This window comes from Artibeus jamaicensis, unplaced genomic scaffold (assembly GCF_021234435.1).
Source record: "Artibeus jamaicensis isolate MK-2021 breed Jamaican fruit bat unplaced genomic scaffold, CSHL_Jam_final scaffold_1019, whole genome shotgun sequence".
NCBI lineage: Eukaryota > Metazoa > Chordata > Mammalia > Chiroptera > Phyllostomidae > Artibeus > Artibeus jamaicensis.
Window position 1 is genome coordinate 30529810 of NW_026522025.1, and position 17846 is coordinate 30547655.

The window sequence follows — 17846 nt, forward strand, 5'->3', positions numbered from 1 at the left end:
ACCCAAGGGAGGAACTCCATCTTAACTCACACCATACACACATTAATTCAGGTGATTATAAATTTAAATAAAAGTAACAAATTACAGGAAAATTACAGCACATCAGATTTAAGATATCATATTTATGGTATGGAGATAGTTTCCTAAACTAATTTATGTAGAAAGAAATTCAAAGTATACATGTACATTTCTCAATGAAACAATAAAGAGCAAATAACAAAATGAAGAAAAATATTTGTTCCGAATATGGTAAATACAAAATTTCCAGTAAATAAGGAAAAGACATATACTGACTGGAAAACAATTAGTATATAAACATGAAAATCATTTAGCCTTTCTAACACCAAATAAATGAATAATAGAGCAACAATAATCGGGACCATTTACATTTTTTATTAAAAACTTTAAATAATATCCTGTATAAGATACGAGATGGTGCAACCAATAAATTCTAACATTGTTGTTTCCAACATAAAACTTTTAGAATATAATTAATCAATGTGCTTCTTAAGGCATCCAAATGTTCAAACTTTTGACCAGTAATTTATATTTTGGGAATTCATACAAAGAAATGATGCAATTCCTGTCTCAAAATACAAAATTATATGGACACCCTGACAGATCATGTTGAAGGATATCCATAAAAGAAGATTGGAAAAAATACAAGGTAGAATTGTATTTTATTTTAAAACCTATTTTCCAAACCTGTACAATATATTTTTTAAATAATCTAAACATAAAACTCCAATGCAAGCACGTCTCTGGAGTATCACGCTTTCTACACTAGGGAAGCTCATTAGAAGAGGAGGCAACGTGGTCTCTAGATTGTTTATTGGATGCAAGTGGAGATTGCTGAGCCTGAAGCAAATCAAGCCACAGTGGTGTCAGCCAGGTTTACAAGATCCAAGCCCCTGGGATGCCAACAGGCCTTGCCAGCCCCTGTGGTCTTTGTCCAACCCCCAACTTTACCGTTGATTTGCTGCCGTAACCCCTGTCTCTGCTGTTCTGCTCATTGGCCCTAATAGGAGAAGTCATGTTCCCTCTGGTTTGAGAGTGGCAGCTTCACAGGTTGTCCCAGAACCTGTCACCTCATTTGAGAGCTAGCTTGTTGGGATTTTGGACCTTCCAGGCCCCCAAGGACCACCAATCCTCCTTGGAATTCTGTGAGCGCTAGCAGAGCTGTGCCACTGATGTCTCAAAACATGCAGGTACCTTGACATCCACTGCATGATGCTGGTGTCTGATCTCACAACAAGCCTCACTGACTCTACCTGTTCCACAGTCTCATAAAAGCTCCTGTTCTGGCTCCACAAACAATAGTAAAAAAGAGAAAGAGCCTACATTTTAATAATAATGGGTAATGAAATTATGAAACATCATCTATAGATTATAAACCCATTAGAATGATTCATGAATACACAGGTAAGCTTTTCAAATTACAATCTTAGCATTGAAATTTATATGCATACTAATTAAAACTACATAAAAAGGCATCTTTGAAAAAAAAACTGGAAGATATATGGCAGAATTGTATTTGATTTTAAAACCTTATATTTCCCAAGTTTCTCTGATACTGTTATGCCCTTTTAATAAAAATTAAAACAAAAAAAGAAAAATTAAAAATGTAAAAAGCTGTGAGAAGCCCTAGCCAGCATGGTTCAGTCAGTTGGAGCATCATCCCAGAACCGAAAGGTTGCTGGTCGATTCCCAGCTGGGGCAGGTGCCCAGGTTGTGGGCTGATCCCTGGTTGGGGCACATGTAGGCGGACCACTGATTGGTGTTTCTCTCTCGCATTGATGGTTCTCTCTCTCTCTCCCCCTTACCCTCTCTCTTGAATAAGAATAAAACAAAACCCTTAAAAACAACTATGAGAAGAAAGTCATTACTGTCCTAGTTCACAGAACTTAATTCTTGCTTTTTTAAAAAAAAATAGATTAACAGAATGGGTTCCGTCTTTGAGAATCGAAGTGGAATATGCTGTCAACTTGTTACCTGTTCAGCAGATTGGTATGTCTTATCTTAAACATCACCAAATATGTTTTCATACAACATATTCTTTTCTTAGATGTTTCAAAGATCATTGTCTTCCTCTGCTCCTTAAATAATCTTTATTGTGGTCATTAAACCTTGTATAACTAAATAAAAGAATGTTATAGATTGTTGCTTGTTAAAAATATATTTATGAATACAACCTATGTTGTAAAAAGAATTAACTAGATTTCATGATTGATACTGTTATATAGCATTATCCACAGGTATTCTGCTTCTTCAAATTCTCTTGTAGGTTTGCAGTTTGCATTGTTTACATTCAATTTTGTCTCACAATTATGAAGAGTATAACATTTCACTTGAAAAGCTTTTATAAAGAGTTTTAGATTTTTATTGCATATTTATAAAAAGTGTTTTTATAAATAATTTGGTAACTATGTTGAGGAATGTTTATTTTAAAAATTACATCTCCCAATTTATATAATTCAAAATCATAATGAAATAGGAAATATAAAAAATAATAGTATTGCCTAGCATCCAAATGCTGATACAATTTTACCATTCCAAATAGCTTTGATCCCAATAGAAATAATGACACCTCAAGCCATAGGCTCTTCAGAAGTGTGTGGAGTGGCAGGCAAAGTCTTCAGTAACATCAGCTTGGACGAGGGGTGGAGGAGAAAAGATTAACCCTGTGGGCATGCACTGGGTAAGGTTCTGTGACTGCAGGCAATAGAAACTGACAATGGCTAACTTAAGGGGACAGAATAAATTTACTGGAAATACATTAATTGGACGTGTATGCCAAAACTCTACTAGGTGCTTTAATGGGTTAACTTTTTTATACTTGCAACGACCCTGAAAAATACTTATAAAGGAAATAAGACTCAGAAGGTAAAGTTCACTATATACAGCGAGTTATATATGTACTTATATCCTATATCATAGCTAGTAAGTAATGATGTTACTGGATAAAAGGAAGAGCTAACTCAGGTCTCAGAAAGAGCCCCAGGGATTTGGGTATCAGGAGTAAACGGTCAGTCCCTTCTTAATGAATGACCTAGTCCCGCCCCTGTGTCACTGGAGAATCTGGCTGACTTCCCTTACATTGTGAACTCACCCCTTTGGCCAGGGCAGGAATGGCAGAGCACTTGGAAGGACGGTTTCAAGGTTTCAATTTGACTGCATCCAATAGGAAAGAAGCAGTTTCCTCCAAACAATTAGAAGGCTTTTGCCAAAAAATAGGTGAAGAGAGGGTGATTATTCCCCAGGCAAAAGCAACGCATGGCATCTATAGGGCCACGTGGAATATTGCACATCAATTCTTATTATATTATTATTTCATGGAGAAATGCTTACAGTATAACGTTGATTGTAAACCACAAAGACAGACTATACTGTTCTTCAGAAGCCTTGGAAAACATTTAGAAAAAATTAGCAGACTAAAAATATTACATGTTCTGTATTGAACATACAGATCCTTGATTATTATTTATAATGATGTCCCTTGAATTTAGAAATATCCTAAGAATAGTTCCTTGAAAAGTTGTTACAATAAAAAACATTTATGCATTTAGAAAAGCTAACTTTTCATTATCTGGAAAACAAATTAGTCCTAACCTTCATACTTCCATGCTAAAGTCTTATAATATACTAGAATAAGATAAAGTAATGTTCCAGTAATTAAGAATGTGTGACTAATTTATACAGAAGTTCAACTGAAATTTTACATATTTAACATAACCATTTCACAAATAATGTAAAGTAATGGCATAAATGAGATTCAAGAAGACCTATTTAATTTTGAAACAGTTTTAAATCAACTATAGTTATATTTTAAAAGAAATATTATTTCATCATTTGTGGTACTCCCCCCAAATTTATGGTTTTTACAACACAAAATTTATTACTATTTTAAATAATTTTTATTTTTAATAATTTTAATTTTAATAATTTCTTCATTTAAAATTTAATAATTTTATCAAAATTAATTCAATTAATTTTAATCTAACTATTCATTATTAAGATGAATAAAGTATTAATATTAATTAATTTACATAAATGAATACAAGTTTTGTTTCTCTTTAGTTACCATCCATTTATCTAAATGCATATAGATATCAATCATAATAATATCTTAAGTCTATTAAACCAGATTACTCATAACATCAGTAATAGAAATTATGGCGCTAATATGGCACACTTTTTTGTGGTTTTTATCATATGTTTTGGGGTTTTTTTTTAAGATTTATTTATTCATTTTTAGAGAAGGAGAGAAATATTGATGTGTGATTGCCTTTCATGTGCCCTGCACTGGGGACCTGGCCCACAGTCTAGGCATGTGCCCTGACTGGGAATTGAACTGGTGATCCTTTGGTTCACAGCCCACACTCAATCCACTGAGCTACACCAGCCAGGGCTTATCATATATTTTTACATAATTAATATAAATACCCTTTATACTACAGCACTGTACAAGTTTCATTATAAATTTTTACCAAGTTTATTGCACTAAAAAAAATTATATATGTGTGGAACTTCATAAAGAATTTTCACATACATTATATCATCTGATTTTTATAATCCACCTGTGAGGAAGGAGAAACAAGAAGAGAAATAACACTTATTGGACATTAACTATGTAAAAAGCATATTAAATCCAACTCCATCTGTATACGTGGTGTTTTCACTATGTATATATGAATAGGGAGTGACTGCTAGCCTGTGCAGGGTTTCTTTTGGAGGTGATAACAATCTAAAATTGCCCTGACTGATATGACTCAGTAAGTGGATTGAGTGCTGGCCTGAAAACCAAAGGGCTGCTGGTTCGATTCCCAGTCAGGGCACAAGCCTGGGTTGCAGGCCAGGTCCCCAGTAGGAGACACATGAGAGGCAACCACACATTAATGTTTCTCTCCCTTTGTCCTTCCCTTCCCCTCTCTCTAAAAATAAATAAATAAAATCTTTTTAAAAATCTTCTAAAATTGATTGTGGTAATGGTTGTACAACTCTGTGAATATATTAAAAAACCACTCAACTGTGCATTTTAAATGGGTAAATTTGGAGGAATATGAGATATATTTCAAAAAAAGCTGTTATGTTAAAAACAAGATTGTGTCACTCTCCCAACTCAATTCTCATATTCAATAATATTAGTCTCGAGACCAGCAAAATTATTAAGTAACTCTATGAACTGCATAATTTGATAAAATATTAAAAATACATTTAATAAAAATCCTGCTTTCAGAGGTATTAAATATGATCATGACCACATTGCTAATGTGTAGCAGCAACAATCGTAATCCTGAGGTTACACCTCTTATTTGTGTTTATTTTTTAAAATGTAAACTTTTTTTTAAAGCACAGTATGTTTTTGGGATATCAGACCACTGAAAACCGTAACCCCTCAACCAACAGACAAAAAGAAAGAAGAAACTATTGAAATTCCCTCTGATGTACCATCTACTTTTTTGCATCTGGATCTCTCCTGGAAACCCCTCGCTAAGGTAGGTGACATAGGGTTTATTCTATATTCTATATCATTTATGTGCACAGGCATACACACATACACCCTAAAAGTAGAGCAGCTCGGACTCACACAGGCCTTTATAATTCATGTATTCATGCACCCAGTAAACCCATTGATTCAGTTATTATCATGCCTGCCTTCATCAAGCCAAAAACCACAATCATCGTGACTTGAAATTAATGTTTGTTCATGTATAAGCAAGCCACAACTTACAAATGGTTTGCATAATAATTAATCAATTGCATATCAGTTGCTTGCCAGTGGGTACACTCCCAGGTTAACCCTGAAAATCTACTTTTACCTCTAGTGTAGCGCAAATTCTGGATAGTTTGCACATCGGTAGTAGGGAAAGAGTATTGTAATACCTATGATCAAATAAAAATGAAAAGTAATTGAACAAGAAATTATTTGTACTTATCTTGAATGGCAGGGCTCCAAGAAAAACAATTTTAATTTAAGGAACATAAGGCTGTAGTGTGATGTGTGCAAAGTACAAATGAACTGCTGACGTCAATGGCTATCTGCCTTTGAAACATCTAACTCCAAACTTAATACTTTTTGAAAATTTGACTTACAAGTATCACTAGAATTACATTATTTTATATTTTTTCCCAATAGAAGAGAAGTAACTGAGATTAGAAATTAGAAAGAGAGGATAAAAATTTTCTGGGCTAGGATTTCGAGAGCTGTAAATAGTTTTAAAAGAAAGGAGCAAGCAGAAACTCACCTGAGAATAAATGTATACCATATGGACAAACATCCTGATTGAGAAAAGTTGTCAGGGAGCCAAGAGGGGAAAGTGGGAAGTGGGACCATTTTCCACTGTGGTGCAGACCCAGGGCCACTCTGGAACTCAAGGGCACATGCGTCCCCCCACAGGACTGGGCAGTGCTGGGAGATGAAAGGTTCCGGAACATCTTTCTGGAATTTCCTTTAACTGAAAGATTTAGGGAACAGAAGAATGAGCCATTGTTTTATATTAAAACCAATAAGAACATACTAGGAAATAGAATACAAAGCATGTTCAGAAATTATATAACACATAAGACTTTGGGATTAGGAAATAAGCCCCCACATAAGCCCCCTTCAGCAGCGTGAAACGGTGGTTTCCCCAGGGAAGGACAACCAGGACCTGAGGGAGGGCGGGGAAGGAGGAAAGAGGGGGAGGCGGGAAGCAGCAACCTGGGGGCAGAAGGGGAAAGCAAGAATAACTTAAGGCTATGTGCAAATCACCTTTCTCGTGTGTTCTCCCCAAAGCTGAAACTATCTAAAGGGGAAACAAGTTTAGACCACTGCCCGACCAAAATAAGCCTGGGTGAAGAGCGCCTCCTCTACAAAACACAAGGTAACTGCCTGGGGTCACTGAAAAAGCATTTGAGAGTCTGAGGATTAATAGCTTTTGATGTCTGAAGTTACTTGCTGGGATAGTCTAATTGGTAAAAAGAGCACAAAAAGTCAAACTCTGCGGTGCAGAACTCTATAATGGCCATCACAGCCGAAACCGACACATTAGAACCGCATTTACACACAAAAAGATTTGAAAATATTCACTTTGATTTCACATTTATTGAGCTCATTTGTGTATTTGAGAAAGCTTACTACATAAACAAAATTAATGAAGCCCACTTAAGTGTAATTCTGTAGAATGGGACATTTCTCAAGTCTAGCAAAATAACTTATGAAGTACTAAGAAACAAAATTACCATTCTCAATCTGAATATCACAGAAAAATTAACATGTTTACAGCACCATGACAAAACTGATGAAGAATAATAATAAACTTTTAAATCCATTTCAACCATACACCTTTGTTGTAGCAATTGAAGGGTGCACTGTAAAAGCTACTAAAAAGTGGGCTTGACTATCCTTGAGAAAAATGCATAGTGAAAATGCACAAGAATCACTAGCAACGAAAGTATTTTTCAAATAGTTGCCTGATCAAAATGATTTCTATTTATAAATTTTTCTTTTTTTCCCACGCATAAATTTTTCAACCTTCTGTTAAATGAGGGGACATCTAATATGCACCTTGGGTAAAATTTACTTTGAAGGCATGTGTTTCCTATAAGCCAAGACCTCATGCTAAAAATAAACAAAACTAAAAACAAACACAAAAGCTTCCTACCCTGGCTGGTGTGGCTCATTTGGTTGAGTGTCGACCTGCAAACCAAAGGGTCTCAGGTTCCATTCTCCGTCAGGGCTCAGGCCTGAGTCTTGGGATTGGTGGCATGTATAAAAGGCAACCAGGGTTTCTCTCCCCCTCTTTCTCCCTCCCTTTCCTTCTTTCTAAAATCAGTAAGGATGTCCTTCCGTGAGGATTAAACACACACACACACACACACACAGAACAAAGACTATCTTTAGAGGTTCCCAGGGAACATCTGCTCTCTGTGGCCCTGCAGAACTGCTTACACGACCCCAAAGACTTGTAGGCTTGGAGAGAGATTAGTCCACAGTCAATACAATAGAAAACTCCAAGACTTACGTGCTTTTTAACATAAACTTGAAGACTATATTAGAAAGCAGAAAACCAGAGGATTACAACCAGAGTTTTGCTTTAGAAAGGTGACAGAAGAATGTGCTTACAGATGAAAGGGACCATACTGCCCCAAACCTCTCGTGCTGGAGCAGAGAGATTCCCTCAGACACTTCCCAAGTTTCCCGGTTCCTACAAAAGGCTAAGAATAGTGGGAGGTGGTCCAAAATTCATCCTTCCAGACGAAGATTGGAATTTCAAAATCACGACCCTTCCTTCAAACTCTGTGGCTTCTAAGCCCACCTATGCAAGGAGACGGCGCTGGCCCCCCTGCAGCCCAGCGCAGAAAGAATGCGGCTGCCCGGCCGCCCCGCAGCCATCAGGCCGGAGTTGGAGACCGAGGCCCCAGGAGAAGGTCCCCGCAGCAGGATGCGGAGAGGAGCAACTAGCAGCGCCGCAGCAGACGCATCACGCGGATGGGGGGGGTCCTACAAAGAGAATGGAGAGAGAGAGGCCCAGGTGGATCCAGGGGGCGTAGAAAAGCCAGGACATGGGAAGAAGAGCCACAGACAGCAGGACACCACCAAGGAAGGACGCAGGTCCAGAAGAGAAGTAGCCACCTGGCAAAGACAGCACACAGGAGAGGGGCCTGCAGGATGAAGCTGTCCTCAGCAATTGCTGCTGATACTGCATCAGTAATAATACTGTTCTGATACTAAATGATTTGGGTCTGTTGGAAAGGCTGGATTAAATAAGAATAAAGCCCTCAAGAAAATGAACTTTGATTCCCAACTCAGACTCTGTTAAAATAGAAAACTTAGATGGTTTAAAGATATAAATGTAAAAACTAAAATATAAAATACTAAAGGAAAATTGTTTCTAATCGTGGAGTATGAATGACCTTCCCGAACAACACACATTAGCCAGAGGCCATAAAAGAAGAAAAAAATAACACATATAATTACAGAAACATTTAAAATCTGTGGGGGAAAACTGGAATCATTATTCAAAGCAGTGTTAAAAATAGTGCATATTTTAAAATTTATTTTGGATTTATTCATTCCAGGGGGACTGTAGGTGAGACTCCTCCCCCATCCCCTCCTCTCTGTATTCAATTATTGGTTACCATTTATTGAGTTCCTGCCGAGGGCCAGGCACTGTGCTAATACTGCACATGCTTTCATTCACTTAGCAGGTATTTATAAAGTACTAGGCCCTGGGGGTACCACAGTGAGTAAAACAGATGCTAATGATCACAAAAGTCCTGCAAGCTGGGAATTTTCGTTCCCTTTTCACAGTTCAGGAAACCAAGACCAAGAGAGGTTAATGTAACTTATAAAAAGCATTAAATGCCCCAGTCTTAGTTTTTAACCTCATTAGAAGAGTTGGTTAGGAGCATGTTTATTGCTTTTACACAGTTTATAGTGAGGATATCATTGTATGTTTTAAAGGGTGTTTTTTTCCTTACTCATTTTTATTGGAATGTAGTTGACATACAATGAAATGCACATGTGTGAGCATTCAATTTAATATGTTTTGACATAGTAAAAACCTGTGAAACCATCCCTATGACCAAGGTAACAAACATACTCATCACTCCCCAAATTAACTTCTATAGGAATCCCCCCCCAGTAATCCCTCCAGCACCTCCCCCACCTCTGCCCTCAGTCCACCACTGGTCTGTTTTCTGTTGCTGTGTGTCAGTTTACATTTCCTGCAAATTTATGTTAATTGTACAATATATACTCCTTTTTGGTCTGGCTTCTTTCAATCAGCTTAATTAGTTTGGGAGTCATCCATATTGTTGTGTGTATGGATACTTTATTCTTTTTTATTCCAAAATAGTATTTCATTGTATAAATATACCCTAGATATTTACCCATTCACCTCTTGATGGACATTTCGATTGTTTTCAGCTTAAGGCTATTAGAAATAGAGTTTCCATCAACATTCATATCCAGGTCTTTGTTTGGACATATGCTTTCAATTGCCTTGGGTAAATACTTAGGAATGGAACAATTAGATTATGGGCAAGTGTATGTTTAACTTTTTCAGAAACTGCCAAAGTGTTTTCCAAAGTGGTTGTACCATTTCACACGCCAGCCAGCGGTGTATGAGGGTTCCAGTCTGACCACATCCTCACCGACAGTTAGTATGGCTAGTCCTTTAAATTTAATCATTCTAAAAGATGACTATTGATATCTCATTTGCATTTACCTAATGACTAATGGTGTTGAGTGTTGCATTATTAGATAGATAAATGTTTAGGATTATTATATCCTTGTGATAAATTTGTTATATCCTTTACCCAGAAATCTACTTTGTCTAATATTATGATAGCCATTCAGTTTTGTTTTTTGTTTTTTTGTTAACATTAGCACAGTATACCCTTTGTATCATTTGACTTTTTACCTATTTGTGCCTTATATTTGACATGCATTTCTTGTAGGTCTAGCTTTTTAAAAAATCCAATTTGGTAATCTCTGTTTTTTCATTGGAACATTTAGAACACTTAGATTTAATGTAATTTTTTATTCATATGATTAGGTTTGAAACTACCATCTTTTTTTCTACCATCTCTCAGGGATTAAGGTCCTTTGTGATCTAATGTCCAGTTTTTAAAAAATGATAGTTTTATGTATTTTGTCTGTTTTTGGTTGTTTTACATGAGAGAGTGTAAGTCCGGCACTAATTGCTCCATTTTGGTCACAGCAGAAATTTCTCTAAAGTGTGCTTTTAAAAAATCATTATGAGATATGAGTTTTTGAAACCAAATGTATCTAAACTTCAATGTCCTTAATGTGAGTGTAATTTCTGTTGATCCTGCATTTCTTTACCAGTATTACTAGGTCCTAGGCACTGTCTTCCTGAAGTCTGCCTAAATAGGGTGCCATTTCCAAAGACAGAGGCCTGGTGTGCGCTTTAAAGAACATTACATTTTATTTTGGTATAGGGACTGCTAACACTGTGGAATAGACACATAATACTAAATGTGACCAGAAACTTAAGATAGAAATGTTGTGATCCTTTCGTGTTTAAAAGAATAATGTTTACATTGTTATCTCCTTATTTATATATGTGTTTATTATTCAAAACATTCATTAAAATTCTACAGAGTGCCAGGCTCTGAGAATACAGCTGTGAAAAAGGCAAGTCCCTCCTGCCATGGGTTTGCATGCTGTTGGGACAGACACTGAACTACGTGACCAGCACACATCTACCTCCACTTAAGGAAGTGCCTGTTCCAACTGAAGAACCTTGAAGCATGTCCCAAATGGTATCAGACGGGAATATTCCTCATCGAATGAATGTTCTCTTTCCAGACAGTCATTTTGGGGGTTTCTTAGAGAAAGGCATATTTGGCTAATTCAGTTCATAAAGAGAATGGACATGTTTTTAGATTCTCAGCTGAAACTCTAATTGGCTGTGTCCCCTTAGGTGTGTCCTGACATCCACGTTACAGACAATTCCACAGGTCCGGACAGAATGACATTTCACTTGGTAATGCCGTGGACCTGGCTGACTTGCCTCTGATCTTAGGCTGTTACTGTGGCCACGTCCTACCTCTTGTGCAGATGGCCAGCTTTTGGGACTTACTTGAAATCTAACTATGGTCTTCTGGGTCTCCTTCACACACACACTGACAGCTGTCCACCTCCTCTAGCCTGACTTGGGCCTGTTGACTAAAAAACACTCAATGCTTCTTCACCACATTTTGCTTATTGACCTGGTAGTGGTTCATCAACTCTCAATCACAAATCCAGGCTGTTCAGAAGGCCTCCCTCACCTTGGTGTCAGCGTCTGGTACTCTGTCGCCATCTAGTGGCCACTCACCCTTTGCCTGCCATGTTAGGTCGTAATAGTGCCCTTCTAAGTAGCTTTAAGAAGTTCAGCATTTATTCCAAAGAAGAAAACTTTGCTGTAAATGGTTTTGGAATTCCTCATTTGAGATTACTTTTGGAGCCTGTGTTATATTCTTCTAAGCAATGTGGCATAATGGTTAAGGGTGTGGAGTCTGGAGTCCATGGTTTCGGTTTAAATCCCAAAACCACAATTTATTGTTTGACCAGGTTAAATTACTTTACCACTGTGTGCCTTACTTTTTTTTTTTAACCTGTTTGCCCAGAGACCAAAGGAAATAGGAGGAAGCAGGGCAGGGTAAATAATAGAGATAAGTACCTCATAGAGTACTGTGAAGATAAAATGAGTTGATACATGCACAACTCTAACAACAGCACATCATCTCACAACGCATGTTAGCCACCAGGTGTGACATCTTGGCCAAGTTTCTTAACCCCTCTGAGCTTCAGCTGACTGGTTCCTGAAGGCGGATTAATGTTTAACCACCACGAGTTATTGTGAGAATTGAATGCAATGGTTCATAAGCACAGAGTTTAGTGCCTGGCATGTGGTAAGCTTTCAATAAATGTTAGCTGCTATTATCACTACTCTCCTCAGGGGTGGAAAATCCATGAACTGTGAGGATGACATTGAATTTAATAAACACCCAAGTTACTTCTGTCAAGACTGAGTAAACCCGTTGATGATAACATTTTCCTTTCACCACCTGCTCTTTGACTCTACCACATTAAACACTACCCACTAAGCCCCTTCTCTTGGCTTTTGTGATTTTTCTGATACTCCTTTAGTTTCTCTTCTCAGCCTTCTTCCCTGGTTCCATTTTTACCTTGCTGCCCTCGTCATGGAATTGTACCTCAGATTCCAACTTCAGCTGTGTGCTTTCATCATTACACTCTCCTCCCCCCCCGCCCCCCACCACTGTGATGTGGTCTACCCTTTTATCTCTGCCAAGGGTCCCCCCCCTCCTTTCTCTCCTTCTGCACAACAGAACTGGAGTTACCCGGACTCTCTCCTGGGCCGCGTGTCCGGTCCTTCTCCCAGAACATGAAGTCATCAGTCACAGTGTGTCTCACACATGCCTCTTCCTTTGCATTACTAGTAGTGACCCCTGCATCATGCTTTTGTCTTCCTCTGTTACATCAGAGGGCTCCAAATTTTCACATTTTGCACCCCCTCAGGAAACCATTTTGAGCACATATTCTCAATGAACATGTGTTTATTTATAAATTATATACATGTCCTACTTTACTAGTAGATACTTTCTTTTCCAACTTGTATACCAGCTTTATTAGGTTTGGTCTCTAACCCTCTTACAGCTTGTTTTACTTTAAACATGGCTTACTCTTTTTTTAATTTAATTTAATTCTAAATTTTTTTTCAGCTACAGTTTACATTCGATATTATTTTGTATTGGTTTCGGGTGTACTGCACAGTGGTTAGACAGTCGCATACTTTACAAAGTGTTCTCCCTGATATTTCCAGTACCCAGGTGGCACCACACATAGTCATTATAATATTACTGACTATATTCCCTGCACTGTACTTCCATCTCCATGACTATTTTGCATCTACCAATCTGTACTTCTCAATCCCGTCACCTTTTTACCCAGTGCCTCCTGCCGGCCCCTGGCAACCATCGGTCTCTGTTCTCTGTGTATACCTATGAGTCTGTTTTGTTCACTTGTTTGTATTGTTCTTTAGATTCCACGTGTGAGATCCTATAATTATGTATTTAAAATAAATAGGTTAATGACTCTAATTTTATATCTTAAATGGGTACAGAGTACCTTTTGCTCTTGCTAGATGTATTATGAGTATCTTTTCGGAAGAACAGTGTGTTCCAATGTGCCTAGATATTTCTGAAATGCTGACAGACACTCGGTAACCCAGTTACCTGAAGATGTGGGTCTGTGGTTGGCTTAACTTGGGTGTTGTTTTTAACGTCTCATCTAATGGGGAAAATGAAACGTGCTGATCCCAGACAATGCAAGTGTTGGCTGACTTCACCTACTAAGTCACGATCATTATTTTTCGTTTTCCGCTGGAATTATGCTAAAGATTTCTTGAAATGCAAAAATATATGTTTAGTGTAGCTGAAGTTTTCTTCTCCTATTTTAGTTTTTATTTGTATGTTTGTTTGGTTTGTGTTTGTTTTTTGTTTTCCTGGGGCGATGTAACTTGGGGGGTATATTGAGAAGATGTGGTGAGGAGAGTGTTGGGGGCATTGTTTCTCTACCATCTTTCCCCAAAATTAAATATCAAAATTCTTAAAAACTAGTAAGTGACCTGAAGCAATGTCTAAGATATATCATTAAGAGAATAGGAGCGTGAGATATAACACTAAAATACCCAGTTTAAACACACACACACACACACATACAGAAAGGCAACTGAGAAAAATATACCAATATTTTCATAGCAAGTTACCTCTGTAAGATATAATAATGGGTGAGTTCCATAATTTTCCTCATGCTTTTCTCCCTTTTCAATAAATCACATTCATCAATTTGAGATCATAAAAATGTTTGTTTTAAAACAAAATGACATGAGATATTTTGAAAAGGAAACAGGTAACACTTGAATCTCAGCCCCCTCGTCCGCTGTGCTTTTCTGCTCGTAGGCGTAGCTATAGCTGCAAAACGGTGCGGCCCCTGATGTTCGTCAGCAATAGATCCAGGCTAACCAAAAAACAAGTAATATTCTACACGCTGTGCTTGTGACAAGCAAGGAATACATTTTAAGTTAATTTATTTTTTAGAAGTTAAATAACTTTTTCCACATAAAAGGCTAATCTGTACCAACTGAATAAAAATGGCATGAGTTTCTCATTAGAAAATCATATTGAGAATATCAAGGGCGATAGAACCTGGGGGTCTACTTTGTGTCCAACATTTACTGTAAGGGATTTCGAAAGGATGCAAATATATAGGAGTGGTTTCCAAGCTGTGTGCCCGGACACATTTCAGAACCCCCGCAAGGTCAACAGTGGGGTCTCCCCGGTACCTCCCAGGGAACACTTCAAAGAACAATGCAGCTTCTGTCAGCTTTATGTACTGGCGTCCTGCGTAAGCTTCTACTGCTAAATTAGAAATCTAAAAAGGCTTGGATTTTTGCCTGCCACACTGTGGAGAAAATGGGGCAGTCGTATAAATATAAATGAACTATATTTTAAAAGATCATCTGCTATAAATATGTGCTTCTTCCATGTACCCTTCTCTGAAAGACAAAGCGTTAGCTGAGAACAAAGCCATGAAGTCGGGAGAAATGAACCCCTACCAGAACCTGGAAAGTGGGCTGGCCAACATTCTCAAGCCAATAGAGGACTTCTGCACAAAGTTCTTTGTGGGCACAGAGGTGAGTTGGAATTATGTTTTCTAAATTAATATTTTTAATTACACTGAAATACATGATGATAACCTCTATTGCACCTTTGCTTTATGAAAACTTATTTATATCATTTTCACATTTTAAAATGCTTATTTGCACTTGACATTTTTAGCCACAGTGCCGTATAGATTTGTGTTTAAAATGTCCCCGGAAAAATCTGTAGAATTAAGTGTGATTTTTACTAATAATGTATTGATCAGCCTGCAAATCTTATCAAGCTCCACTACCATAAAAGAAACCATACTGCTAGAGATTTACTAAGAAAATATATTGTTTTGTTAGGCAACAACCATCTACTAAGAAAGATAGTAAAAAAACTCACTCAATTTAAAAGATGAATAACAGCTGGATATAATAACATAACAGCTGCCATTTTTCAGTATTTACTATTATAACCAAAGTGGGCCCACTCTTATTAGACATTTTCTATACAGCAGGCTCTGTGCCAGGTATTCTCCAAATTACATCTCATTTAGTCTTAATAATCTCGTGAGAGTGATATCACTACTCCCATTTTCCAGATGAGGAAACGAGGCTCAGAACTTTATCCTACGGCCACACATCAGCAGAGATGCCTGGTCAGTCATGACTCCATTTTCCTGAAATAAAGGGTTTTTCTCTCAGGCCATGCCTCTGTGGGGAAATGCCGTAGCTCAGTCTCACCTGTAGCTCAGCCTCACCGAATCCAATTTGCTTTTCCACCTCAGTATTACAAGGGGATTAGTTGGTTCCACCAGCTCTCGAATGTACTGCCTGCCAGGCACTGCGCTAGGCCCTGGATCAGAAAGGAATCGATAGCATGGTCCCTGTCCTCAGGGTGCTCACTGCCTAGTTAAGGGGCAGACACATCCACAGCACACCAGAGCCAGCCCAGGGACCAAAGGGCCAGGAAAGAAGAGGCTGGGGAAGGTGCTCTCTGAGCCGATGACATTGGAGGCTGTGGAGGCACCTGAAAGGTCAGGGCGAGAGTACACTTTGCAGCAGTTCCATTGCTTTGCAGATGCAACAGTCTGGACTGTATTTTGGAGTTAGGAGGGGCTGGGGTTTGTCTGCAGACAGTGGGATAGTTTGGTGCAGGAAGCAAAGCTATGGCCTGGAATATTAGGTCAGGGCCCAGCAAAGGGCCTTTTCTGCCACATTAAGTGACCTGAACTTCACTGGGTGAGAATTGGAGCAGGACTGAACAGACCTATGTTTTATAACATGGGCTTCACACCAAAGTTCTTAGGGAGGGGGGTTTATTTTGAAAAACACATAATAAAATTTACCATCTTAACCACTTTTAAGTGTCCAAGTCGATGGTAATGAACACGTTCCTGTCCCAGAGCAACCAGGGGCACCATTCATTCCCAGAACTGTTTCGCCATCAAACAGAGTCTGCACCCACCAGCACAGTGATGCCCTTCCTCCCGCCCCAGCCCCTGGCAACCAGCGTTCCACTTCCTGTCTCTCTGAATTCGCCTGCACTAGGCACCTCGTGTAAGTGGAATCATATAGTTTTTGTCCCTGTGCTCACCAAACTTTTAAAGTAGGGGAAGACAGCTTTAGAAAGATAAATAACTGCAAAATCTTACAACAGAAATTAAAGCGTAATGCCCTTTGCTTGAACTCTTCAGTGATGACTTCAGAGAACATGAATAAAATCTGAGTACCTCGCACTGGGGCCTATAAGATTCTGCACAATTCGGGCCCTTCCAGTGCCTCCATCCCATCTGCACCAGTCTCCCTCAACCACTCCAGCTGCTCTGATTTTTCCTTCAGTATTCTTATACACCAGACTCTTTCCTGCTTATCTAGCCCTTGCCCTGCTTGGAATTAACTTCATCCATCAGGTACCACTGAGCATTTAATGCATGCCCCGCACTGGTCTTAGCCCAGGGAACAGAGCAGTGAATACAACAAACAAAATTCGCTGCCCTTGTGGGGCTGGCAAGCCAGTGGAAGGATCTTGCCCAGCCCGTGCTGCGGCTAATCCTTCTGCTCTGGGTCCTGGGTGGCCGGTGCAGGGCTGAGCAGGAACGCAGAGGAGTCACACTGGTGAGGCTTTGAGAGGACCAACCCAGAGACAAAGAGGGCCTGACCGAGGAGGCCGAGAACAACACTAGAGAGTCTGAGGACATTGGAATTGTCAGAACTAAGTAACCGGATGGAGAAGGATGTGATGCTTTCCAACTACATGGCTGATGAAGACTCAACACTTGTTACAGAACAGAACCACGGGGTGTTACGATATACTATTACCGAAAGGCGCCCCCACTAGGTTTGCTATGCCCGTCACCAGAGGAAAGACGTCTCTCAGTGCCAGAGATTTGTGAAAAGGAAAGGAAATAATTATTTAAAGCTATACAGACTTAGAGTAGTGACTTAATGTCTTCATTAAAATATTGAAGTCCTGTAGGACACCCACAGACGCACACAGCCCTTCCTTCTCCCTCTGCCCTAATCTGAGGTACCGTATCTCAGGAAAAGAAGAAGTTCCTGATTCGGGCTCCTGGCACCATCAGCTGTGTCACCGCCATGATTTCCAGCTAATCCAAAGCCATGTGGCACCCTCTATGGCCCACCGGCAAGAGTCCTTTCACCCCTTTTCTTCCAGGCAAAGTC

The 17846-nt window shown here is 38.8% G+C and overlaps 1 protein-coding gene across 1 annotated transcript in view; it reads left to right on the forward strand.

The window, feature by feature from the left end:
• DNAI3 (dynein axonemal intermediate chain 3) overlaps positions 1–17846 on the forward strand; it is a 73190-nt gene that overhangs the window by 40086 nt on the left and 15258 nt on the right. The window contains exons 14-17 of the mRNA XM_037163965.2: positions 1934–2007; positions 5351–5495; positions 6776–6863; positions 15079–15209. Coding sequence (XP_037019860.2) covers positions 1934–2007; positions 5351–5495; positions 6776–6863; positions 15079–15209 — 438 coding nt within the window. The remainder of the gene's footprint in view (positions 1–1933; positions 2008–5350; positions 5496–6775; positions 6864–15078; positions 15210–17846) is intronic.